Source organism: Pocillopora damicornis, chromosome 12 (genome assembly GCF_964200805.1).
Source record: "Pocillopora damicornis chromosome 12, jaPocDami1.2, whole genome shotgun sequence".
NCBI classification, from domain to species: domain Eukaryota; kingdom Metazoa; phylum Cnidaria; class Anthozoa; order Scleractinia; family Pocilloporidae; genus Pocillopora; species Pocillopora damicornis.
The window spans coordinates 7,329,782-7,354,273 of record NC_142681.1 but is presented as its reverse complement, the minus strand read 5'-3'; the positions used below and the strand labels follow the sequence as shown (position 1 = coordinate 7,354,273).

Below are 24,492 nucleotides of genomic sequence, written 5' to 3'. Positions count from 1 at the left end.
TCAAGTGCTAAAGGGAAAGGAATCAATAAAGCGAGTGTTGGACTTGAATCAAACTTTTTATTAACAACAAGAAATGCCGAAGGAGAACAATGTTACAGTGTGCGTGACTTTGTAACCGTGGAAATAAAAAAATCAGCAAGGCCATGACTGTTCGACGGAAGTGCGATTCAAAGATGAGAAAGATGGTAGCTACAAAGTCAGATATAGACATTGTTAGTTAGACATTGATGGCGCATGGCTATCACGTACATATTGTAACACAGATACAAGAAAATGCCAAGTATCAGTAAAAGTAAACGAAGAACACATTCGTGGCAGTCCATTTCCTAGGAGTTGAACCGAAACCCAGATAGTTCAGACCCGTGTCATCTTTTGCAATTGGACAACAAGATTCGTCTGTTGGAATGCTAGATTTTCTATGTGGAGTGGCTGTGAATGAATGAGTTGAAATTGCAGTAACTGATATATGTAACCGCAGGGTTCAGGTATTCAGTATTGATGGAACTTACTTAAGATCTTTTGGTAAGAAGGGTGATAAACAGAGTGAGTTAAATTTGCCTTTTGGGATAGCATTTCATATTTGCAATGTAGTGGTAGACAGTATTAACCACTGTGTTCAATTGTTCAATAAGCAGGGTGAGTACCTAAGCCAGTTTGGTGGTGAAGAAAATCTTGATCACCAGCTGCACAATCCTTTTGTTTTATCTGTTGACAGGAATGGAAACATCATTGTTGCCGATAGGGGCAACAAATTTATAAAACCCTTTTCTCCTAGTGGCCAGTTTTTGTATAAACTTGGTGAAGGTGAAGGTGAGGGTTTTACTTCTCCTTGTCACTGTATTCACATGACAAATATCTTATAGTCAGACAATGTTTAACTGTCAGACAATGGTTAACTTTGTGTCAAAGTGTTTGATATAAATGGCAACTTTTTGTACAAATTTGAAAATAAGGGGAGCAGGGACGGGGAGTATAATGTACTCCGTTTTTTGTCAGTTAACAAGGCACCCGATGGTATGTGACAGAAGTAATCACAGAGTTCAGGTATTTAAAATGAGTGATAAGTTTATGAAAAAGTTTGGAAAAAAGGGAGTGGGTCAGGAAAGTTCAAGCATCCAACATCTACAGCAGTTCTTAATAATAGTAGGATAGTTGTGGCTGATTGGTTTAACAGTTGCATTCAGATATTTGATTAAATGTGGATAATTTATCTACCATCACATTCAGACTACAAATTACTTTTTAAACCAGACACATATTTGTGTTCACTCAGGCTTTCTTTCAGAAATAAACACTGATTTTTGTGCTTGCATTTGCCTAAGTTTTTACGCAATTATTGGTTTATCCTGTAAATATTTTCTGTCTGCCAGAGTCTGTCTGAGGTGAGGCGAGGGGAGGTTCTGTAAGTATTAAGCCCGCTGGGCTCGTCTTTTTCAGGTGTGATAATCCCGAAGTTAATTTGATTTAATCTCATTAAATATGTCATGGGCCGACTAGCTTAAATTATCAACACTCTCGAGTTAGCAGCTGGATAATGTTACTATGTCGATATTCGAATGTCATGGTTTTTGCCCGCCTATCTTTTCTTTGCAGTTTCGTATTTCAAACGCGTGATTCAGTAGCAGTAGAGATGGGACTCAGGAAGGTTCCTCGCCCTTCACTCCGGTCATCAGCCCTGAATTAAGTCCACAATTGACTTGGTTCATTCTAAGTTCGAAAGTTTGTGGATCAACGCCGACGCAATACTTTAAGCGATCGCCTGTTGTCGCCAGTTTTCCAAGCGATTTTCAAAGAATCGACAGTGCCCACATTCGGCTGCTAGATGGCCACCATTACTCGAACAAGAAGTCCTCTATTAAATGCAACGGAAATTGTCTGTTCCTCGTTTGGGTTGATAACCACTCTACTTCGCCGTTCCACTTCAGAAAGCTCTGAGTTCATTTCGCAGCTGAGAGATTTGCTGAACTCAGTAGATCTCAGTAAAATGTCTATCGACGAAGAAAATGAAGGCCAAGCAAACAAAGAACGACCACGTGCTTCACGATGCTTGGAAATGCCAACGACACCAACGAACAAGACATCATCTGTGGCCATGACACCCCCAAACAGTGGAAACTCGCAAAGAGCTGAAAAAAAGAATGTTTCCCCAAATCTAAAGGAGATCAGCTAAAAGGAAGATTTGGATACTCCAGAAAAGGTGCTGTTGATGAAGCAGCGAAGCAGTCGCGTCATCAAGGACGTGCATGACGTGTGCGAAAGAAACAGGGAAAGGTTGGCGATGGTGCTTTCGAACATGTGCGCATTTGGCGACCCAGAAGCGAAGGCCATCGTCGATTAAATTGTCGAAGAGGTGGCTGTAAAAAGGGGAGTAAAGAGGAGTGTGGAAGAGCTAGTTGGCGACGACACAATGTCGAAGTACGTGGCAGGTGTTGTTTTGAATTGTTCCCCGTGATGGTGCTGTATATAGCCGGAAAAGTGCAAAATCAGTCTACCCATTGACAATTGCCAACTGTAAGGAAGACAGGTTTGTGAATTGCAACTTGCTTGAACTCTTTACTACCTTCTGGCTAGAATATGCTTGTGGTTGTATGTGCATTTAACTTAAATAACACAATGTCAGATATGTTTAAGCCCCACTCAGTTGCAATATAACAATATCACCAGGTCATGCATCCACTCTGAGATCTAAGTGGATTGATATCAATATCCCTAATTTGGCTTTAATGCACTAAATATAACAATGACTGTATAGATTTTTGGTTTTTGTTTGTTGACAGAGACAACCTCAAGATTCTTCTTGAGGACATCAACCACCAGAAGAAAATATTAAAGGAAAAAGGAATGACAGTTGATGGTAGACATTACACCGTTGAATTTCTGGGTAAGAAACAATGTTAGTCTTGGAATTTGCTTTAAAAGTCAACATCTTGTTCATGATACTATTTATAGCAATTTATTGTGTTTCTACCCAGTTGGTAGTCTGACTAGAACTAGATTGAAGCAGTAGTCAAACTATAGTAAATTGAGAGTTTTTTTATATTGTAAAACATGTTCAAGGTTTAACTGCAGCAGCAAGAAATAAAACCTGGAATTTATTACTATTTTACGTCAGAAATTGATTTGACTACCCTTTTCTTTAGATACATTAGAGATTAATTTCCTGGAAAGTTTAGCGTGTTAACTTTTGCTTTCCCATTTCTGTTATCAAACTTAGTTGTACTGGACTACAAGACCTTGGTACTTCTTTTGGTGGAGAAGACGAATGCTTCATTCATGTTAGGTGGTAGAGGTGTCAGTGTTGAGTTCTGTTTCATCTGCAGTGCTATCAAGGTAAAGTACTCAAATGATATAGAAATGAATGTGGGGCAACTGCAACTTGTGCTGTTAAAGTTGAGGTACATAAAAGTGCTGCATCAGTTCATCAATTTTTTTTTACAGTGATTTCAGATGACTTTGATCTTTGCCAATATTTGGGAAAATAATTAGTGAGCGATAGAAACATCAAGTAGCTTTAATTCAGTCAAAAAAAGTTGTAAAGTACTTCTCTAAAGGTCATTCTGCTTTAAAACATTTAAAAATCACTGAAAGTATGAATACATGTACTGTAAAAAGAACAGGGCTCACACAGAGTCATAAATTCTTGGAAAAGTCTGGATTTTCCAGACCTGGAAATAGTCTTGAAATTGAAGATAATGTCTAGAAAAAAAGTTCAAGTCTGGAGTTTTTTTATAGCTACAAAAAGTGCTTAATAAGTTCATTTTTTTCCCCTGTGGTCAATTCAATCTTGCCTGTAGCTAAGACATTCAATCAGATTAGTGGGGCGTCAGTGGTCCAGTGGTTAGTGCGCTGGACTCTGGGTCGAAGGGCCCGGGTTCAAGTCCTACCAGGGGCATGTCGCTGTATCCTTAAGCAAGATGCTTTACCCACTTTGCTTCGTCTCTCGGATAAGACGTAAAGCTGGAGGTCCCGTCTCACAACCCTTCTATGTTACAAATAATTTGTGGGACGTAAAAGAACGCACGCACTGTTCGCAAAGAGTAGGGCACGTAGTGCCCGGTGTTGTGGTCTATCTCGATTTGTGCCGTCGTAGGTCTGGGTGGGTGAGGTGTGATCACAATGGACTGAAGCGGCTGCCAGAGGCGCCTTTAATATGCTGACGTCCGATCTCACCTCTCTGGTTCCTCCGCAATTCAGCCCTTGGCTGCAAGTGAGGAAATTGGCACCATTCATCATCATCATCATCATCAGAATTAGAAGTTTCACAATTGCACCATGGTTATTGTACATTTGCAGTGCATCATGAAAGAAGCTTGGTTTCTGCATTTTTCAAGATCTCTATTGATCACCTATTTGACCATCTTCAGTCTGGAAAAATAAATTGATGTTTTGGAAAAAAGGTCTGGGAAAAGTCTTGAATTTTGGATCCAAAAATCTGCATGAACTCTGAAGAAGATAATCGGAAGCATGATAAATGTGTAGTTCTATCTGAAATTATAATATATATTATTTGATAATGTGCCTGTTTTTGTCAGGGTTGCAAATGCCATGATGTTGCTCCAGATGAGACATGCCTGGATTGCCTCAGAAGCAAATGCAACATAGGAAGGTGTGTAGGCATTTGATCATTGTCATATTAAATTACATTCAAAAACATAAAGGGGATTTTCTTACTGTTACATAACAAAATGAATTTTGTAAGCCATGGGGAAATGACTTGTACTAAAGCATGAACTGAAATTAAGTGTATAGTTTGGGGTTTTTTTAAAAATTGTTGCTAGTAAACTAAAATCCTCATTCAGGATCTTTTGCCAAACTTGGAAGGTTGCCAAAAATTATTTTCATACTGTCAGGAAAGGAGTATTCATAGTTTGGTAATTGAAAAAGAAAAAGGAAAACATTTTTAGAGAAAAACATGAAATAATTCATTGCTTCAGAAAATCAATCATTCTTTGAAATTGTCTTGTAGATCAACTGGTATACGAGATGATCTGGTTTTTCTTTTGGACGAAGAGCTTTGCAACATTCAACTTTGTGCTCTTCATATGGAGATGCGCAACACTGAACAGTTGTTGGCATCCATTGGTCTTCTTGCATATAGGGTAGATTCCCTCGCAGAGGCCAATGCTGCCTTGAAAAACTATGGCCCAGAGTCATTTCATGGCGATCACATCTCAGTAAGGAAGAAGTCAGATCAACAGTCTGCTATTACAAAGCAGAATATCCATGTCAGTTCAATGTCTGGTAAGACATTTCCTAAAATAATGTTTTCAAGAGATGTTTTTCATAGGTCTTAGGTAAAATCTTTTTTTTATTCTTTTTTAATTTGCTCTCATGCTGTTGTGTTTCAGGTCCAACAGAACGGGAAATCCTTCAACACCTTGAAGAAATTGTAGAACTTGCCCTACCACTGGATAAATTCAAGAAGCCGTATGAAGATGTGAACATGGCAAAAAATTTGATCCTTAACAGAGTTGCATTTTACCAAGCTTGTGTTGATGTTAGTAAGAAGCAACTATTATTTTTATACTTGCAACTTGATTTAACATCATGTAGTCAAGTTCACTGGTAATGTGTATTCATTGAGTTCATACAGCGTCCAGACGATCCGTCGGAGTGCGCTTTAGGAATCAAATACCTCTGTGAGTATTTCTTTAATTGCCACAGTCTCCTATGTAATTTGCCCATCCTATGACTAATTCCATCACACAGCAGCTTGAAATTAATGGAGCTCCATTAACTGAAAGCTACTGCATGTAGGAATATAGGTGAGCTCAGGATTGAAGTGTGAACCATTGTTTAATTTTAGCATGTCTGATTCTGTTAGTTAACACACCTTAAAGTGTAGAGTAACACAGAATTTTCTATAGTTAGAGATCCATAGGTGCAGTGTAACCCAGTGTTTAATTTAGTTCAAGGTAACTAACATAGGCTGCACTTTAGGTGGTACACCCATGGGTGCAGTGTAACCCAGTGTTTAATTTAGTTAAAGGTAACTAACATAGGCTGCACTTTAGGTGGCACACCCATGGGTGCAGTGTAACCCAGAGTCTTATTTAGTTAAAGGTAACTAACATAGGCTGCACTTTACGTGGCACACCCATAGGTGCAGTGTAACCCATTGTTTTCTTTAGTTAAAGGAAACTTACTTTGGCTGCATTTAGGTGGTACACCCATAGGTGCAGTGTAACCCAGTGTTTTCTTTAGTTCACAGTAACTAACATAGGCTGCATTTTAGGTGGCACACCCATGGGTGCAGTGTAACCCAGTGTTTTATTTAGTTAAAGGTAATTACTGTAGGCTGCACTTTAGGTGGCACATTCATAGGTGCAGTGTAACCCAGTGTTTTCTTTAGTAAACGGTAACTAACATAGGCTGCACTTTAGGTGGCACACCCATGGGTGCAGTGTAACCTAGTGTTTTATTTAGTTAAAGGTAATTAACATAGGCTGCACTTTAGGTGGCACACCCATAGGTGCAGTGTAACCCAGTGTTTTCTTTAGTAAACGGTAACTAACATAGGCTGCACTTTAGGTGGCACACCCATGGGTGCAGTATAATCTAGTGTTTTATTTAGTTGAAGGTAATTAACATAGGCTGCACTTTAGGTGGCACACCCATAGGTGCAGTGTAACCCAGTGTTTTCTTTAGTAAACAGTAACTAACATAGGCTGCACTTTAGGTGGCACACCCATGGGTGCAGTATAATCTAGTGTTTTATTTAGTTAAAGGTAATTAACATAGGCTGCACTTTAGGTGGCACACCCATAGGTGCAGTGTAACCCAGTGTTTTCTTTAGTAAACGGTAACTAACATAGGCTGCACTTTAGGTGGCACACCCATGGGTGCAGTATAATCTAGTGTTTTATTTAGTTGAAGGTAATTACCATAGGCTGCACTTTAGGTGGCACACCCATAGGTGCAGTGTAACCCAGTGTTTTCTTTAGTAAACAGTAACTAACATAGGCTGCACTTTAGGTGGCACACCCATGGGTGCAGTATAATCTAGTGTTTTATTTAGTTAAAGGTAATTAACATAGGCTGCACTTTAGGTGGCACACCCATGGGTGCAGTGTAGCCCAGTGTTGTATTTAGTAAAGGTAACTTCCTTTGGCTGCACTGTAGGTGGCACACCCATGGGTGCTGTGTAACCCAGTGTCTTATTTAGTTAAAGGTAATTAACATAGGCTGCACTTTAGGTGGCACATCCATGGGTGCAGTGTAACCTAGTGTTGCTAATGAGTGACTGTAACCCAGTTCAGTTTTTTCTAGAAAGTGCTGTCCTTTAAGTAGCATAAAGACATGCAGACATTCTCTTTAAGACAATGAAATTGGTGTGAGGGAACATTTCTTCAAGTAGTATGGCAGCACAATGTTATGTGATTAATGCATTTTTCCAAATGTTTAGTACTTTTCAGAAGCTTTAAGCAAGGGCACTTTTGTAAGAGATTTTGGTACACATACTGAGATAATTGATTTGGAAGGCTCAGGTTTGTAGAACAACAATAGTAATAACACTTTGTTTTTTCTTTGGTTACAAGTTCTGATTTTTTCTCTCACTGGCTAAAGAAGGTTTACCATACTATAATATGACTTTATTGAGTGTTTTATGCTAAAATAAAAAAATTTTGGAAAATGAGTTTGGAAAATATTAAAATAATTAAACTTATTGCTAATGATGAGCTTAGGAGCTGGTACCTTAAAGGTTAGTGTGGGACCAAAAGCAAGCAGCAGAGAGGAGGTATATATGGCAACCCTGGAAGTGGGAACCACCCCTCAAGCAGCCCACTAACTGACACCATCACACTGAGAAAGTTCAGTGGAGATACTTATTGATGATAATACTTAACTTAAAAGAATACTTACAATACTGCCTGCCACTCAGATGATCAGCAAGCAATTATTGCGAAGTTAATACGATACAATGAGCAAGCAAGGCAACAATGCAAATCCATCATTAGCCACAAACACAAAGGAGACCCAGCAAAAACCCCAAGGGCTGCCACAGAGGTCATTTACTGCAAAGGCAGAGACCACTGATCAGCTTTGCTCCAGTTTAACTTTGCCTAAATGATTTTTAGCCACATCAAAAGGAGCTTTTTGGTTTTAATTCCTCAAAAATATTTACCCAAGGAAAACAAAATGTTTACTTGCAACAGTTATTTGAATGATGTGATAACATATAGGGCCTCTCATTACAGTCTTTCTCAGGTCTTATTTCAGTTTTTGGCTATTTTTGCAGATATTAAAGCTGACATGGAGTCTTGCCTTGTTCAGTGGCAAGGCAAGTTGGATGAGCTACATGTCTTTTTCAAGAAGTTGTGCAAGTCACGCAAAAAGTCACTATTCAAAGAAGAGGATGCACTTGTGACCTCTGTTGCAAACATACAACTAGAATTGGTGAAAAGGGTAATTACTGATCTTACTGATTAGAAGCCAATTTTGAGTTATCTGTGAGTTATTTTATTGCTTTAGTAGCATGTGTGTAGTCAAAAGTTCTTGTTTTTTGTTTGTTTGTTTATGTGTTCGGTCAATATCTGAAACAATACCTATGCTGTGAACAAGCTTTCAACAATATTGCACATTTCCAAATAATATTTTCTAACATCCAATAGTTATTATTATCATTCGTTGCAAATTTTTCTTCCTTTTCATTGGCGGAGATCCCAACATGTGTCCTGCAAATAATGGTCTGCTCATGTGCAGTGTTGTCCAACTTTGAAAAAAAAACAAACAAACTCAGTGATCAAATGGTAAAACATCAATTAAACTCAATTAAATTACAGAATATTGTGATTTTTCCGTGTCTTGCAGATCAATTTGATTTTAATTGATCTGTTTGCCACAGACAAATCATGATATTTTGCTCAACCTCATCCAAAAATTGTTAATTGTTTGTAAATCAATGCCAAACACATCGATTTATACTGCTTCTAATTGAAATGGAGTGTCTCTGAGTCTTATTGAAAGACTTATTTGCCTTAATACATTCTTAGTATGTAACCTATTGCATAACATTAAATTCTAGGTGTGCAGAGAATGGAAAGAAATTGCCCTGATGACATGTGAAAAAGTTTTCAAAGAGACAGAACAAGGAGAGATTGACCTCTTTGATGTCAAGGTATGTTTATTTTTAACATTGCTTTAATCATAAGTCTCACGTTTTTATCACTTACCTGTTCAACTAATCAACAGTGTCTATTTTTAAAGGTTTTTATTAGATATAGTAGCAATCACAGGAGTGAGTTCAAGGAAGAAAATAATGTAAATTGTAACCTTTTGTATTGTAAGATTTATTTAAAATACAGTTTGTATTCGTTCAGTTATTGATCATCCTCCACAAGCACCTTCCACCCAGAACTTTTTTCATCTGCCCAGTATATTTTAACAAGCAAGTCCCGGCATATTTTGTTGCAGTTAGTTAAGCAAGCAAATTTCAAAATGAGGTTAGCATACCATTTATACCACCTAAATGCATATCTTATTTTAAACATTTTTACATAGTGCAAAGAATGGGGTTTCTTGTTAAGAGAGCTATTTGGGAGCAGCCTGGGAACTGGTGATTACGGACATCTTCTGATTGACCATGCACCCATGCTAATGAGACGTTTTCTCTCCATGAGAGAATTTAGTCAGCAAGGCTTTGAGGCTTCCCACAAGGAACAATGCCAACTTTGGCTAAAAGCCTCAAGCCATGATCGCCATGGAGAAGCATCCTCAAGTGAGTTAGCCATGGGAAACATAATTTAACCTTGGCTAGTAACATCTGCGAAGCAGTGCTGAGGTCATTTGTTCTTGACCCCTAACAGACTCCACAAATTGCCACAAGTGTGTTTTGAATTTCCTTTTATCCTGATCAGCAAACCAACAATGGCTTTGACAAATGCCACATACTCAAATCCTGAGACACAGTTGGGGGGCCCAGAACAAGGATTTTGGCAGTGATTTACAGACAGATTTAATTAGAGTTTAATTTCATCTGTGGCACAGACTACAAATGAGTTGGCCTTAAAAGAAAATTTCTAGTCACCAAACTGTTCATCACACAACAATTTTCAACTAATTGTCAGTAATTAAGTACACTTTTAGTATACTATTTCTGTAATCAAAGTGTACTGCAAATAAGTTACACAAAGTATACTTTCAGTAGACTTGAAGTATAGGTTACAGAGCTACTAAAAGTATACTTGTAGTATACTTGTTCCCACCTGAAATTGGAACACCCAAAAGTATACTTGAAGTATACTTGAAAGGTACTGAAAATTTTGCAGTGCACTTGAAGTATACTTCATGAGTAAAACCACTAGTGGCAAACTGACAAGTACAGTATACTTAAAGTATACTTTAAGTATACTTAGAGTGTATTCAAGATATTATAAATGAATGGCATACATACCTGCAGCCAGGTAAATTAATATGCACGAACAGGCATGCAACCAACTAGTTCATACGGCATATATTCAGCTGTATTATATACTTGGCCGAGTCAGATAAGCATTCAAGCAAAAGTATGAAATTCATGTCTTTAATTTATTTGGTACAACTGACCATGACAAATAACCTAAAATTTGTACAATAAAAGACTGCTTCTAAATTGTCTTTTGATGCAAAAATATATATTTTACAATGAAATCCATCATTGGATTATTTCATAAATTTTAACAATAAATTCCATGCAAATTAGAACTGACTCCAGGGTTCTCAGTAGAATTTTGTACAGCCGTTGCTTTGGTAGTTACAGGCGTAACCCTAACATACACGCCCTTTGGGCGTGTAACTTGGGCCCGTAGGGCCCAAGCTGCTAGGGGGTTCGGGGGGCATGCTCCCCTGGGAAATTTTTTATTTAAGATGCTCAGAAATGCTTTTTCCTTCATTTTGGGAGCATATTTTCTCATTTTCTCTAAACAAGTTTAAGTACATTTTGTAATCTGTTCAGTGGCTTTGAACTACGGAAAGTTGAAATTATCTCTTATCAAACTGAAAACTACACTGCAATATTCAATGAAATATTAACCTGCAATAACAATGCTTTGCTTTCTGAGTTAATGGCATTCATTTTACACAAAAATAATTATTAGGTAACCAGTCCTCTCCAAATGGGGGCACCCACTTACAAAAACTAATTCTCAAGGCCACACTGACCCAGTAACTGCTATATATCTAAATGAGAAAGAGTATAAGATAGCGCAAATATTTGTTTATGAATGAATCGGCCATGTTTTTGCACGTGGAAAGACGACATCTGCGAGAGGCCTGGGTTCAAATTTACAAATTCAATGTGGCGGCCATATTCAACGTTGCTGAGACGTGAAGCGATTGTTCGGTTATTCTATGGTCTGCAAAAAGGCTATTCACTTTGACAACTAAAACCGAAGAAAGGTACATTGCGAAAGCAACTAACAGTCAATAGTTTACCCAACAATTTACTCAAAAAGCCGTTCTTTTATTTGCATTTGATAGACGAATTGATCTACTGGTTGAAGCACTTTGACAGCCGTAACACTTACCTGTGACACCCGTGACAGGTGTTACGGGTTACGGGTTCAACTGAGAACCCTGTCGGAGAAAAAGGAAATTAAGAATCAATCTGGGTTGGAAAATTAAACCTGAAATCAAATTGAACAGGTAACATGTATCTTAATGATATTTTGTTATGAAATTTCTTGTATTAGTGTATAAATTAGGCAGTTAGGTCCCTTTTTAAGCTTTAGATCTTTGTGGTTTTTTATATTACACAGTTAATATATATTAGCACTATGTGCTTCTCTACAATCCGAAATAAAATAAAGTTATGTATGCATGCATGCATGTATGCTTGCATGTATGTATGCGTGCACCATTGTGCGTGTGTGTGTGTATGTATGTATGTATGTATGTGTGTATGTACTAATATTGACTGTAACACAAATTAATTTGGTTGTTATATCATTATTATTATTATTATTATTATTATTATTATCTGTCTTACTTTTTGAGAACATAAAAAAAAGATAGTCAAGAAATCAACAAATGTACCATAATCTTTTGCTTTTCATGTTTCAGATGGCATTGATATTCAAGCATCTTGTACGACATCAGAACAAGAAAGGAAACAATCTGTGGCACATGAAGGTGATGTGGCTGTTTCTGAAGAGGTGAAGCTTGTTTCGACTTGTGAGCAGAAAGTGACTTTTTGTGATGAAGAATTACCAAACATTGCTGCTGGTCAGGACAGGTATAACAGGTTCTTCTGCATTGTAAACTTTACATCTTAAATCCAACCATATAGTCAGGACATGTTATGCTTGAGCATCCTTGTTGTTATCTTTTCTATCTTTTTTAATTTACTTTAAATCATCTGATTTTAGGTATTATTTGCAACCTAGTCCTGTCAAATTTAAAAGTTTTGCTCCTTCTAAATCTGCTATTGATGATGCTAGAAAAATTCAGGCATCAAAAACCCAGCTGGAACGTTCATAGTAATAGTTTGGTGTCTATTAATATGTGATACTTTTCCAAAACACACGCCATTTTTACAATTATCATATTATATGGAAGACTAATTCAAATAGTGTATCTTAGCATGTATTGTTTTATATTTGTGTTTTTCCCCTTATTGTTTTGTTTGTTTTGATAAGCTCTGATTTTATTGTTTTATATTTCTGTTGGTGGTAAAGGAAATAACACTCAAATTATTTTTGAAATTTATTATGTTGTATTCTTATCTATAGAGTCATAGCTGTGTTTCCACCACCACCGGCAGTGGGCAAGATACAGATTTCGAAGATGGATATTGAAACTTTGGATGATGGGAGAGAAGTCAATGATTCTGTGGTGGATTTGTTTTTAATGTAAGAATAACTGGAAGCTCAAGGTTACTGGATACATCATCCTGATTTCTACACTGTTACTTAAAAAAATCAGTGCTTTATGGCATCATTTCTAAAACCGACCTTTATTTGTGATTAACAAGACAGTGACTGGCTTTCTGTTTACAGTGGAACCTCGCTGTTGCTAAGTGCCAATGGACTGGCGAAATTTGTTCGCTGTAACGAGGTTTTGTTATATTAGGTTCTTTCACATATACCGTAAAATTCAGGAGATAAGCCCCTCCAAAATTGAAAAATGTAGGCCCTGGGGCTTATTTTCGGAATTTTACGGTATTTTAATTTTATCGATGTAAAGAAAATTGTTTGTTATATCAAGGTTCCACTACAGTACTTGAAAATATTAAACTACTTGCCATCGATCAATACTGACAGAATTTTTCTCTCAAGGTATGCTGCATCTAAACTGGATGAAGACCTGTTCGACTAGTGCCACATATTCAGCTCCTTTTTCTTTTCCAAGCTGTCACAGAGAGTGAAGACTGGAGGAGTCTCTGTTTTACCATGGTAAATGTGTACCATATCCTCATATTTCTCAAAGAGTAATTATTCAGCTTTAAAATTCTATGGGCTTGGTCACAGCTCACCAGTTCATTCACTGCAAAGTCAGAGCTTCGTGGCTAATAAATATTTTCCCATGCATTATTTCATTAGTTCTTTTGTGTTTTAGTATCACAATCTTGTTTCACCTTCTCTGTAGTCCTGAGGACCGGCAAGCGAGTGCTTCAACATTTACAAGAAATGTGGAAATTTTCCAAAAGATGTTTCTCTTCATACCTGTCTGTAGAAGGTATTTTCTACAATTTATTAATGTTTACAGTTAGTGGGGGATGCGGGGATGCTCAGTTGTTGTTTCTCTAATCTGTTAGTTAGGCAATTTTATCTGGGAAAGTCACTGAATTATACATATGTATATGTATATGTAAGTGTGAATGTAATAATTTTCAGGTGAGGACAGGCAAGACTCCCATGAGTTTGACAGGAATGTACAAATGGTGTTTGTTCTGGGTACTCAGTAAATTATTGTGTTTAAATTTTTTAGCCAGTTACACTCCCTTTCTCCTCTTTGATTTTTATTAAACTTTACAGTCAAACCCCGCTTCTCATTATTACTCTTCACCCCGTCAATATGGACACTTTTTATAGCCCCCTCAATGCCTGTATTAGCTGGGTTAGTTTGACCGTGTTATGATCTCTTTTCGTTTTAGCGGACACTGGTTCTTGGCACTGATCTATAACCTACCCTTTTTGGTTGGAAAAGCACGAATGGACAAAAATTCGCGGAGGTGTGTAGTTGAATTGCTTGTTGATGATTAGATGCCTGATAACAGAAACTTCACTTGACCTCTTATAAGGGTTTACATTTACAGTTTATCCTTAATAATATTTTTTAATATACATCAACACTGTTTCATTTTAAGGGGCTCAGTCCTAAAGCTGTTAACCGAATGGAGTGTCAGAAAAAACAGTCTGTCCTAAATTTGCAGTTTCGAAGTATTGTCTTTATTTGTCGTTGATATTCGCAGGGCTCCAATCATAATGATCGACTCAATCGTCTATGGCTCGGAGGATGGGTTTGACGGCTGTCCTTCGTCAAGAGAACGAGAGGCAGACCTGATTCGAAGGTAACTTATTAAATTGCAGTGATAGTTGTGAAACGTTTCCTCTACCCGTTTTGTTTCCAATACAATTTTTATTGCGGCTGCATTTTTTAAGGCTAAACCTTCTATTTTGATTTGTTCGCAGTTTCGTAAGATGCGAGTGGTTGGCTAAGGGAGAGAGTTCTGTTCCTGACTTCACCCCTGAATCAATGCCCCTATACTACCCCAAGGTAAGACGTTAATCCAGTGATCAGAACACCCCTATCGCGCAAGTATTTTTCTAGTTCTTTGTTGTGCATTGATGAGAGGAATTGCTCGTGAACGAATTTGAGATGTGCTTTTTTAAATTGAAGACTACGCTGTTGAACCAAAAGGAGTAAAGATTTTTTTGTCACAATCGTGAGGTAAAAAGCGGACGATGATGATGGTTTTAGGTAGCTTTTTTTTCACTCAAAGTGACATCAATAAAAATGCTTGGTTCCGCAGGTGCCGCAACAAGAAAATGGGTACGACTGTGGAGTATTTGTCATGCTGTTTTTTGAGACTTTCTTAAATCGAAAGGTAAGTCTAACTTCCTTGTATCTAACACTACGAAACTGTTGACTGAGGAATACATTATCTTTCGCCCACAAGCAGAATTGCCTAAAGCTGATTTGCTGAAACAAAGCGATTTCATTTCCTTACTCTTTTAGACATTTTGGAAACCAGCACTTGTTTGTTTTTTTAGTGACTTACGTTGAAGAAAAAAACCATTCAATTGATTGCACAGGGAAGTAAGATTTTAAAATTAAAAAGAATGTTCCCTAATAAATTTTTGCCCCATAGTGGGATCAATCATGATGAGGGTTGTAGGTTGTTAGCCCCCAAGTCGATTAGCCCCCAGTTGATTAGCCCCCACCGAGTCGATTAGCCCCCACTGAGTCGATTAGCCCCCACTGAGTCGATTAGCCCCCAAGAAAAAGTCGATTAGCCCCCAAACTAGAAGTCGATTAGCCCCCAATTGAAATCTGTATCCGACTTAGTAGATAACACTTTTGCTACGATTTAGTTCGTTTAGGTTTTATTGGGTTTCTGTTTCTTTTAATTTTTATTTAAAAAAAATTAACTTTCATCTACGAGACTTAACTCTCAACTCCCACAATTGATTAACATGAAACTTCTCCCTATAATATTCATACGTCATCTAGTGAACAGGTGATAAAAATACTCAAACTTATCAGGTAGAGATTTTTATCGTGATCTAACATCAAATTAAAATTTAAAATTGGTCATTATTCTCAATAAATGACTTTTATACTGTAAAATCAATTACGCTTAAATGTTCTTCCGCGCGAGAGAGGTGGGCATGCAAACTCGGGTGTTCATGACACGTGGAGCGTGCGAATTTGACATGTGAGGACTGGGTCAGCTTTTTAGAACAGTTGAACGGACTAGAATGAGGAATTTGGTTATGAAAGAATGTTTACAAAGTAAAATACATCAGATCAGTGGACCTTCGCAGATTTGTTCAATAAGTTTTTAAGTTAATTTGTAGAAAAGTTAGAGCGCGAGTCCGTTTAAAAGACAAGTAACAAATTGCGAGTTTGAGGGCTAATCAACTTTCAGTTCGGGGCTAATCGACTTCAAGTTGGGGGCTAATCGACAGGGGGCTAATCAACTTGGGGGCTAATCGACCGGATACCATGATGAGCATCATTATTTTTGCTTGGGTCCAATGATGAACAGTCTTACTTCTCTTCCGGTTTGACTAAAACCTTAACAGTTACTTGTTGTTTCTCTTTTAGTGTCCTGTGAGTGACCTACTTTCAGACCAAATCCTACTGTGGTATAATCAAAGTGCAGCTTTGCCGATGCGGGAAAGAATGACAAATATCATTCTAGGATTCGGAAATATTCTTAGTTCCGATTAGGTTGCTTAAATGTAAATAGTTCAGGGTGAATCTTCTTTTTAATTTCTGAAGCATAATGACATTATAAGAGACGCTCTTTGCTAATGGAAGACTGCGACGCTTTACGACGGTTTCGCTCCTTGTCAAATTTCGCTACGTTCGAGTTCGCAACCTACAATTCGTGTCGCTACTTATTAGCAAAGTCCTGCTCTAGGGGCAAGCTTTAAAGAATGAGAAACACACTAAAAGACTTTTGTTCTAAATCGACCAAGTGGTTTACAGAAAGTAATCTTTAGCGAAGTTGTTGCGAACCAGGCGGTAGCCAATTCGACAAGTAGCGAAACCGGTTGTTACCGTTGCGACGAGTTGCAAACAGGCAGCGTGCTTTGCTGACTAATATTCCAAGATTTAAGTTATTTTTTCTTGTCGATTTGGTTGTTTCGATATAAGTTGTTTTCATACAAACTTAAGCAGTGAAAGTCAAACTACACAACAATTTCAACTAAGTAGTACACTACGCGAAACCAATAGCTCGACTTATGCCGTAACAACCGGTGAGCATTTTGTAATGTACATTTTTTTTAACATAAACGTAAGGCATCACGGTCCTTGATTTAGGAACTTGGAGCGAACGAATTTATCAATCGAACGCAGTACATTCAGAATACCCGGCGACATGTCGAAACGCTTTTAGAACGAAGCATACACAAAGAATTGCCTTTTGTTATTCAATGAGATGCAAACGAGTGGCAGGGTGTTCAGTAATCTAGCCGAATTATAAGAGCAGAGTAAAAATTTCCAGTTATTATTCAATATTTATTGATCATAAACGTCGAGTATGCATCCTTGCTCTAGGAACCTTAATAGCACAGAATAATAGAGTGTAACTGTGTACAATAAACCCCAATAACAAAGCGAGGATCTTAGAGTCCCTGTATATATACAACGTAACAATGATTTTATAGAAATCAGAAATTGAAACGCAAAGCGAACGCAAAATCTCTTTCAAATACCTTGCACCTACTTGTTCAGCTTTTGAGATATTGAAAAGAATATGTAACTAGATATGTGAAGTCTTCCTCTAAAAAAAATACAATTATTAAATATTTATTGATCATAAACGTCTATGCGTCCTTGCTCTAGGAACGTTAATAGTAAATAACAACGGCATGTAACAGTGTACAGTATACCCTTGTAACGAAGCGATGGATCTTAAGAGTCCCTGCATGTATACCACGCAACGATGATTAAAGAAATTAGAAATTCAAACGCAAAACGAACGCAACATCTCTTTCAAATGCGTTGCACTTACTTGTTCAGCCTTTGAAAGATTGAAATGAATGTAACTATAATGAAGTCTTCCTCACAAAAAAGCGAAAAGTAAGTTTGCCGTACTCTGAACAACGTGAGTAGAGACTCGGCCACCATATCAGTTCTAATTCCCTTGTACAGCGTCCTTCACCTGGACCAATATCTAGGTACGAGCGGCTTGTCGGTCTTGAGTCCTGCTTTCTGGCTCTCGCTTTTGCATAAGCTAGTGCTTCTTCTGCTGACATTTCGGAGATATCAGGCACTTCATCGCTATTTCTGAATAAGGCTTTTGGCCGAAATTGCAGCAGGTCTTGCTCTTCCAACACTAGCTTCAAGGTTTCCTTATTGAAAATTTTATATGAAAAGCGCCGCGCTATTCTCTTGAAAATCGGCTGACGGATATGGGGAGCATCGCGTACGCTGTCTACCATAGGGTTTCCCAAACGACAGAGTAAATGAGCGAAGTACTTCTGTGGCACTTGAAGGCAATCAACATGGCACCATTTTCCTTTCGATGAAAATAAAGTTAGGTGTAAGTAAGTGTGTAAGTCCAAGCACACCAAAATAAAGAACACATTGCGGGTTAGAGCATTTACCTGGGTGATCCGGTACCAGTGATCCGTTGATTCGCTCCACAAGAACCCCAAGCCATTTGAGGTAATCTTCCATTTCTTCGTCAATAAATGCTGCTGCTTTTGGCTGTTCACATGCACTGTTTGATTCGTCCATAAATTGCGCGATCTCGAGATTCCTTTCCTGGTGTTTCAATCCGAAATGTTTTTTCAGTGAAACACCTGTTTTAAACTTCTTTGTACACAGTTGACAGGGAGCTGAAAAAGGCATTTTTTTCTCGCAAGGTCAAAACAGTTGTCTAGTAACTTAGCAATGATCGACTTTCTCTGCTAATGCGTGGCGTGCCGAAAGTCGGCAGTCGGAAGTCAATGAACTCTCTCACTTCTACGAGTTTTCGTTAGTTATACAATTTGAAACAATGCTCTCAATCAATGACGCGTGACTCGCAAGCTTGAAAAATTCCGCTATTGTCGCAAACAATAGGTCCCTTTTATTAGCAAATGTGAGAAGAAACGAAGTCTCATGTGCCAACCTTGTTTTCAAAGAGAACACCGATTGACAACGAATCTCGTAACAACTTGATTTACTGTGAACTGAGCCGGTAGACTCTTACCATTAGGTTATTGCATCGGATCTCAGCATTACAAGATGTCAAAATTTAGAAAACATACTGTCGAGGAAATGCGAAGAAGATCAAAAATGAGGAAACAAAGGAAGAAGTACAAACGGAACAGCGTGAAAGTTATTGGTCACCCATCTTCAACTGACACACCAGAGGAAGTCAGCGAAGGAACAGTGAATTTTAAAAGGGGGGAAGTCATCGAAGGAACAGCGAATTTTAAAAGGCAGGAAGTCAGCGAAGGAACAGCGAATTTTAAAAGAGAGGAAGTCAGCGAAGGAACAGCGAATTTTAAAAGAGAGGAAGTTAGCGAAGGAACAGCGAATTTTAAAAGGGAATGTGTTGGTAAAGAAGAAGGAAGTATAAACTATATCGAGGAAGACAAGTCAACCGTTCTCTCGACGGCAATTCTCATTAATGAACTCGGAACTATTGCATGATCTTCGGAAGATGTAATTGCGTAGTATATGTACTGCGCGGATTACAAGAACAAAAACTAGAAGAGAAGGACAACAGCAGCATTTCATCATGTTTTGGGGTTCGTTACATCGATGTTCACAAAAGGTTGTGACTAAGAAATGTTTGGCTTTAAGAGTCTAAAAGAACTTTATACAGTACTATCAGCCAAACCGGTAGAAGGGGGAAGTTTTAAAGTTCTGTTAATTGCGAAGTTTGCTTCTGATGTTGCTCTGAATGTTTTTTTTTAATACTTTTGACCTTTTGTAAAACAGATGCAGTATGTATAAAACTTTTTGTTGTTGTCTTCGCTTTCACTTCGTCTATCAACTTTTGTTTTTCTTGCGTTAGATCTGCTTTTTTCGATTCGATTGCACCTTGACTATTTTTGTACCGCTACTCCTCTTGCGTTATATTTATTTAAATGAGCATTACTTATATTTGTTATGTATACGTGGATGCGAAACAATATCACTTAGCCCCGCTAAACAACTCCTCTCGTCAACCAATCAGAAGGCGAGATTTTATGCAATGATGCGATTCTATCTGATATTAGGTCTGCTGACTTGGAAAATACTACACCTAAAATTTAACATCAGCAATCTTACGAGAGAAAACATAAAGGCTAGGTCTCTCTGACGGCTTATCTCTGGTTGACATTTTAACCAATTCTCGGACCCTTTCATAAAAACCCAACAAAGACGATATCGCCTTAAGCATTCTTCCCAATGAAAAAATGTCACTGGCAACGCTATAGAGTCGTTCACTAACAACCTCAGGGGCTAAATACCTTTTCCCTTTGCATTTCATAACGGTGCCGTTTCTGCGGTACAACGTAACAGATGAAACCTTAAGGCTCTTTCCAAAGTCAATAAGAACTGGGCTGAATTCCCCAGAGGCTGAGGGCCGTTCTAGTACAACATTGTTTCCTTTGATGTCGTTATGAAGGTATCCTTTAGAGTGCACGTGGTCTAAAACACTGCATATCTTTTTAAATATAGAAATACAGTTTGCTTTAGTAACTGCGTTGTTATCGGCCGCTTGATGGAGAGTTACACTTTCTTGCTAAACACCATGAAATTGAGTCACAAGGCATAATGGTGAGGCCTTTGTAACAACACCAAAAATCATGGGTAGATGTGGATGGTCCCCCAAAGCAGAAACGACCTTTGCTTCGTGGAGTAAATCTCTCCTTGCTCGTTCTTCATCCTCTGACGTTTCGTTGTGAGTCATTTGCTTGACAATAACGTCGATGCCTCGATAGCGCCCGAGAAAACACTGTCCAAAGCTTCCACTCCCAACTGGATTTTTAGACAAGTATTCAATGTTTTCTGGCCTGAGTTCTTTAGGTTCAAATCTGGATCCAATGCTCGCTGTGGTTTTTTTTCCAATTAAAAAGGTTTGATGACGTTTCCCACGAGGTTTCTGCGAGACAACTGCGTCGGCACCAACAGCCATTTGAATCATCGTAGCAGCTCTTGAACAACAACCCAAGGCCTCTTTCTTCTCTTCACTGCCTGGTTTAAGCTCGTCAAAATGTTGGTCCGAAGGAGGCAGTTTCGTTTCCTCAGCCTCAGAAGTACAAGGCACCAACTCATTCGCTTCGCGGTTGAGTGATTGTAGTTCAACATTTTTATTCGTTGAATTCGGCATTTGCTTCCCTTGTTTCCTCTATCTCCATTCTTTTCTCTGTCTGTTTCTTTCTTCTGGAGTGTTTTTTCGTGATTTAATAATTCGCTCTTTTCGTTCTTCTTCATCTTCAAAATCCTTCACAAATTCCGCCATCATTATGTAGCTAATTGATCTATTTCCGAAACACAAATGAGCTCGTGATCGGTGTAAAAGTATAAAATAAAGGCTTGTTGATGTGCAGGAAATTCAATGCTCGTTTTAATGAACTTGATGATATGTGAAAGCCCGAGTTGCTCTTCAATCGTTTCTGGTTTGCTTTCATTACGTGACATTCTTCTGTCAGAAGAGTGTCGGGAAAAACACCTCGCAAGGATCGTACGTGACAACACCCTCCACGCCTCGACTAACGCTAAAAATACGTTTTGGTTTATTAGTGGTTAGAGTGATTTCATTAAACCTAGTGAGTATAACTTAACTGTCAGAGTTTAAAGTTACTTTCATTTTCCATGAAAGAACAGGGTAACTAATAGTTAATGGTATACTGTGAATCTTTTGTTTTCTTTTGTTCTTTATCAAGTAATACAAACTAAATGGTCATTTTTTTTATTTTATGCACAAATAAAAATCACTCTGAAACTTGCAAAGAAATAAAAGGTGACAAAGCATTTAGCATCTGATAGCTGTTATGTGATTCATCAGCAGTACCCAGGCTTATTGAAATCACTCTAATCAAAACCACAGTTTTCATGTGCCCTTGAATGAAAAATGACTATTTAGTTTGCAGCAGTTGATAATGAACCAAAAAGAATTCAGTCTACTTATTACAGTAATTGCAAATGTTCACTTGCATATGAAAAATATCTAATTGTTTTCATTCTGTGTATAAGCAGTGAGGAAAAAGACAAACTGTAAGATTATAATAGTTTTAATATTTTTTCATATGACTATATATCTACTAATTACAACGATAATAATTCAGGGATGTAAAAGTAGAAATTGTCATCCTACTGTCGGAAATGAGACTAAAGAATCTGCTATGTTCCGAAACTTCACGTTTTATTTTATAAAATCAACTTAATCTCCCGCTCTCTCTCACCGTTCTCTGTCTTTTTTCTCTGGTCTCACTCATTTTAAATATATAATATGATCCTATTGTTCAATCATCTGTCACTTATCGCAAAAAAGTCAACCGGAAATCAATTAACGCTGAATAATCTCTCACACTACAAGAACAATAATAAAAATTTATTTGTAAGGAATCAGTAGTTTGTCGAAGTTCAAATTATTTCTTATAAAAACTGATGACTGTAATAGAAACTTAACATAAAAGATGGGTAGTCACAGTGCATAATTCATCTCTTTGACTACTTTTGGGACAGCTTTTTCTGTATTTCCTGTTTATTTTTCATATTCCTGACTTGTTTTTTTATTAAGAAACTTGTAAGGTTTTCCTTAAAAATTGTGCATGGCATTGGCCTTCTTAAAAATACTGGGAGGGACATCCAGTCATTTGTAAAACGGAAGTAGGCCACCCTCTTTCCGAATTCCGTTTTAGGTTTAGGCAGTCTAGGTAAGTAGCCATTTCTAGTGTTGTAGCCATGCGAACTTCTCAATGTCGATTTAAAACTTTCAAAATGTTGCGGAATGTCTCCTTTGATTGCATTTTTTACGGTGGTACAACGATGAAATAGACGTCTTCCAGCCAGAGGGAGCCAATTCAGACACTTCAGAGCTTCTGAAGAAGACATCTTGCCTAATTTAATTTTCTTCGCAAATTTGTTCTGAAAACTTTGCAATTTTGCTATTTCTGATTTTAGACCGGGTTGATCTCCCCACACTGTGTCGGCATAGTCTAAGTGTGGCAGGACTAGCCCATTGTAGAAGGCTATGCGAGTTCTATTGTCTAACATATGAAATATGCGATTAAACAAAGAAAGACGATGACCTAGTTTCTTTAGCAAATTGCTGATATGTGGCTTCCAGCTCCATTTTGCATCCGTTGTTACTCCCAGATATTTGAATGACTGCACGCGATTGATTTGTGTACCATTTGGTTGCAACTCAAAGTCTTTAAATAAGGATAGCATCCTTTTACTACCTGCCAGTATAAATTTGGTCTTCTTGACATTTATAGTCAACCTGTTATCAGTGTACCAGTTACTGATTTCAGTGAATTCACGTTCTAGAGCAATTTGAAGTTCTTGACGTGTTGATGCGTCACAAAAGAGAACAGCATCATCTGCATACAAAATCATCCGGGTCTCTTTAACACCATTTGGCAGGCTATTGTACACATTAAATAGCAAGGGACCCAAAATGCTGCCTTGTGGCACGCCAAGTGTGATGGTATGTGGCTCTGATAATTCTCCGTTTATCAAAAAACTTTGCTGTCTATGAGCAAGATATGATCTGAACCATCTTAAAGATCTTTCAGACAGTCCTAAATGCTCGAGCTTGCGTAGTAGCACTTTGTGGTTCAGAGAGTCAAACGCCTTGGAGATATCGACAAACAGTAGACCAGTTATGAAATTAAGAGCAGCTAAGAACACTACTGAAACGAGTAGTTGTAAATAGGACCTGAAAAAAAAAATTCAGGCCCGTACGGGAATTGAACCCATGACCTCTGCGATACCGGTGCAGCGCTCTACCAATTGAGCTAACAAGCCAACTGGGAGCTGGTCAATGAATTGGGTCCAAATAAACATCCAAGTGAATGATGATTTTAGATATATGAAAATTAATTAATTAAATTAATTAAGTTAATTTTCATATATCTAAAATCATCATTATGTTCCAGTTGATAATCAGTAATAAACACATTTAAAGCTGTTGGTCATTCTGACAGCACCAAAAACGCCTCTCTGGCTAATCATGACAAACTTGAATGAGACTGATTTCCAATATTCATTATTTGTACAAGATAATTTGCAGAGCTAATCCCCTGTGTGTTATTGTAAATCAAAGAGTACAAACTCATCACAACCCATTGCTGTCCTGCATTCTGTCCAAAAACTAACTTGTTACTTTGACATATGGAGCTGCTATTGTTTTGTTAGGGTCCACATATATTGGAGGACCAGGATTTTTCTGTCTCTACTAAATCTATGGTTGCTCCACTTGCTCCTGTATTAGCTAATCTTTTCATGGGTCACCATGAGAAATGCTGGTTAGAGAATTACAATTCAGGTATTGAGTTTTACTGTAGATATGTCAATGACACCTTTGCTTTGTTTACTAATGAACAGGATGCATTATCTTTCTATAGTTATATCAACATCCAGCACCCCAACATTAAGTTTACTGTGGAAAGGGAAAAAAAAACCACAAGCTCCCTTCTTAGATGATCTTTTAGATAACAATAGCAATCAGGGCATTATCACCTCAGTGTTTCACAAGAAGACCTACACTGGTCTTCTCACTAATTTTTATAGTTTAGTACCTTTCAGTTATAAATCAGGATTAGTATGCACTCTGGTAGACTGGATGGCTGGCTTTCACCTTGACATAAATAACCTTACTAAAATGTTAAGGAGGAATTTGTTCCCTTA

General features: G+C 37.8%; 3 protein-coding genes and 2 pseudogenes across 5 annotated transcripts; 3 read left to right on the top strand and 2 right to left on the bottom strand.

Annotated features, from left to right (window-relative positions):
* Positions 1 to 1,877: 1,877 nt before the first annotated feature.
* On the top strand, positions 1,878 to 9,930 carry LOC149036285 (uncharacterized). Of its 2 annotated transcripts, XM_089188799.1 has the most exons (7): positions 1,878 to 2,524; positions 2,778 to 2,881; positions 3,215 to 3,330; positions 4,533 to 4,606; positions 4,967 to 5,241; positions 5,349 to 5,639; positions 7,406 to 8,192. In XM_089188799.1, exons 2-6 carry the CDS (start codon positions 2,842 to 2,844, stop codon positions 5,567 to 5,569), a joined length of 726 nt encoding a protein of 241 aa, XP_089044925.1. In that variant the 5' UTR covers positions 1,878 to 2,524; positions 2,778 to 2,841; the 3' UTR covers positions 5,570 to 5,639; positions 7,406 to 8,192. The 2 variants fall into 2 exon arrangements, with proteins under 2 accessions (XP_089044925.1, XP_089044926.1); XM_089188800.1 differs by lacking the exons at positions 1,878 to 2,524; positions 2,778 to 2,881; positions 4,967 to 5,241; positions 5,349 to 5,639 and adding exons at positions 8,240 to 8,406; positions 9,026 to 9,118; positions 9,502 to 9,930 and having other exon boundaries at positions 3,254 to 3,330; positions 7,406 to 7,487.
* A 962-nt stretch (positions 9,931 to 10,892) lies between these two features.
* LOC149036284 (uncharacterized) lies at positions 10,893 to 16,783 on the top strand. 2 transcript variants are annotated; one of them, XM_089188802.1, is made up of 11 exons: positions 10,893 to 11,376; positions 11,458 to 11,622; positions 12,040 to 12,211; positions 12,708 to 12,827; positions 13,254 to 13,370; positions 13,564 to 13,653; positions 14,072 to 14,149; positions 14,390 to 14,488; positions 14,610 to 14,694; positions 14,951 to 15,025; positions 16,249 to 16,783. In XM_089188802.1, exons 6-11 carry the CDS (start codon positions 13,625 to 13,627, stop codon positions 16,372 to 16,374), a joined length of 492 nt encoding a protein of 163 aa, XP_089044928.1. In that variant the 5' UTR covers positions 10,893 to 11,376; positions 11,458 to 11,622; positions 12,040 to 12,211; positions 12,708 to 12,827; positions 13,254 to 13,370; positions 13,564 to 13,624; the 3' UTR covers positions 16,375 to 16,783. The 2 variants fall into 2 exon arrangements, with proteins under 2 accessions (XP_089044928.1, XP_089044930.1); XM_089188804.1 differs by lacking the exons at positions 10,893 to 11,376; positions 11,458 to 11,622; positions 12,040 to 12,211; ... (1 more) ...; positions 13,254 to 13,370; positions 13,564 to 13,653 and having other exon boundaries at positions 14,052 to 14,149.
* A 916-nt stretch (positions 16,784 to 17,699) lies between these two features.
* LOC149036283 (uncharacterized) lies at positions 17,700 to 18,507 on the bottom strand. Its single transcript, XM_089188801.1, has 2 exons — positions 18,261 to 18,507; positions 17,700 to 18,172 (listed from the first exon to the last, which is right to left on the bottom strand). The coding sequence occupies exons 1-2, from the start codon at positions 18,505 to 18,507 to the stop codon at positions 17,700 to 17,702; spliced, it is 720 nt and encodes a 239-aa protein (XP_089044927.1).
* Positions 18,508 to 19,752: 1,245 nt separating this feature from the next.
* On the bottom strand, positions 19,753 to 21,347 carry LOC149036282 (uncharacterized; annotated as a pseudogene).
* Positions 21,348 to 24,048: 2,701 nt separating this feature from the next.
* Positions 24,049 to 24,492, top strand: part of LOC149036281 (uncharacterized) — a 999-nt pseudogene continuing 555 nt past the window's right edge.

Bases quoted from the DNA above. Each gene is read 5' to 3' on its own strand.
- LOC149036285 (XM_089188799.1), top strand. From the start codon at position 2,842: ATGACAGTTGATGGTAGACATTACACCGTTGAATTTCTGG. The intron at 3,331-4,532 runs GTAAAGTACTCA...TGTTTTTGTCAG, and splicing joins TCATCTGCAGTGCTATCAAG to GGTTGCAAATGCCATGATGT. The intron at 5,242-5,348 runs GTAAGACATTTC...GTTGTGTTTCAG, and splicing joins CCATGTCAGTTCAATGTCTG to GTCCAACAGAACGGGAAATC.
- LOC149036284 (XM_089188802.1), top strand. From the start codon at position 13,625: ATGTTTCTCTTCATACCTGTCTGTAGAAG. The intron at 14,150-14,389 runs GTGTGTAGTTGA...TGATATTCGCAG, and splicing joins ATGGACAAAAATTCGCGGAG to GGCTCCAATCATAATGATCG. The intron at 14,695-14,950 runs GTAAGACGTTAA...TTGGTTCCGCAG, and splicing joins TGCCCCTATACTACCCCAAG to GTGCCGCAACAAGAAAATGG.
- LOC149036283 (XM_089188801.1), bottom strand. From the start codon at position 18,507: ATGCCTTTTTCAGCTCCCTGTCAACTGTGTACAAAGAAGTTTAAAACA. The intron at 18,173-18,260 runs GTAAATGCTCTA...TTTCATCGAAAG, and splicing joins ACTGGTACCGGATCACCCAG to GAAAATGGTGCCATGTTGAT.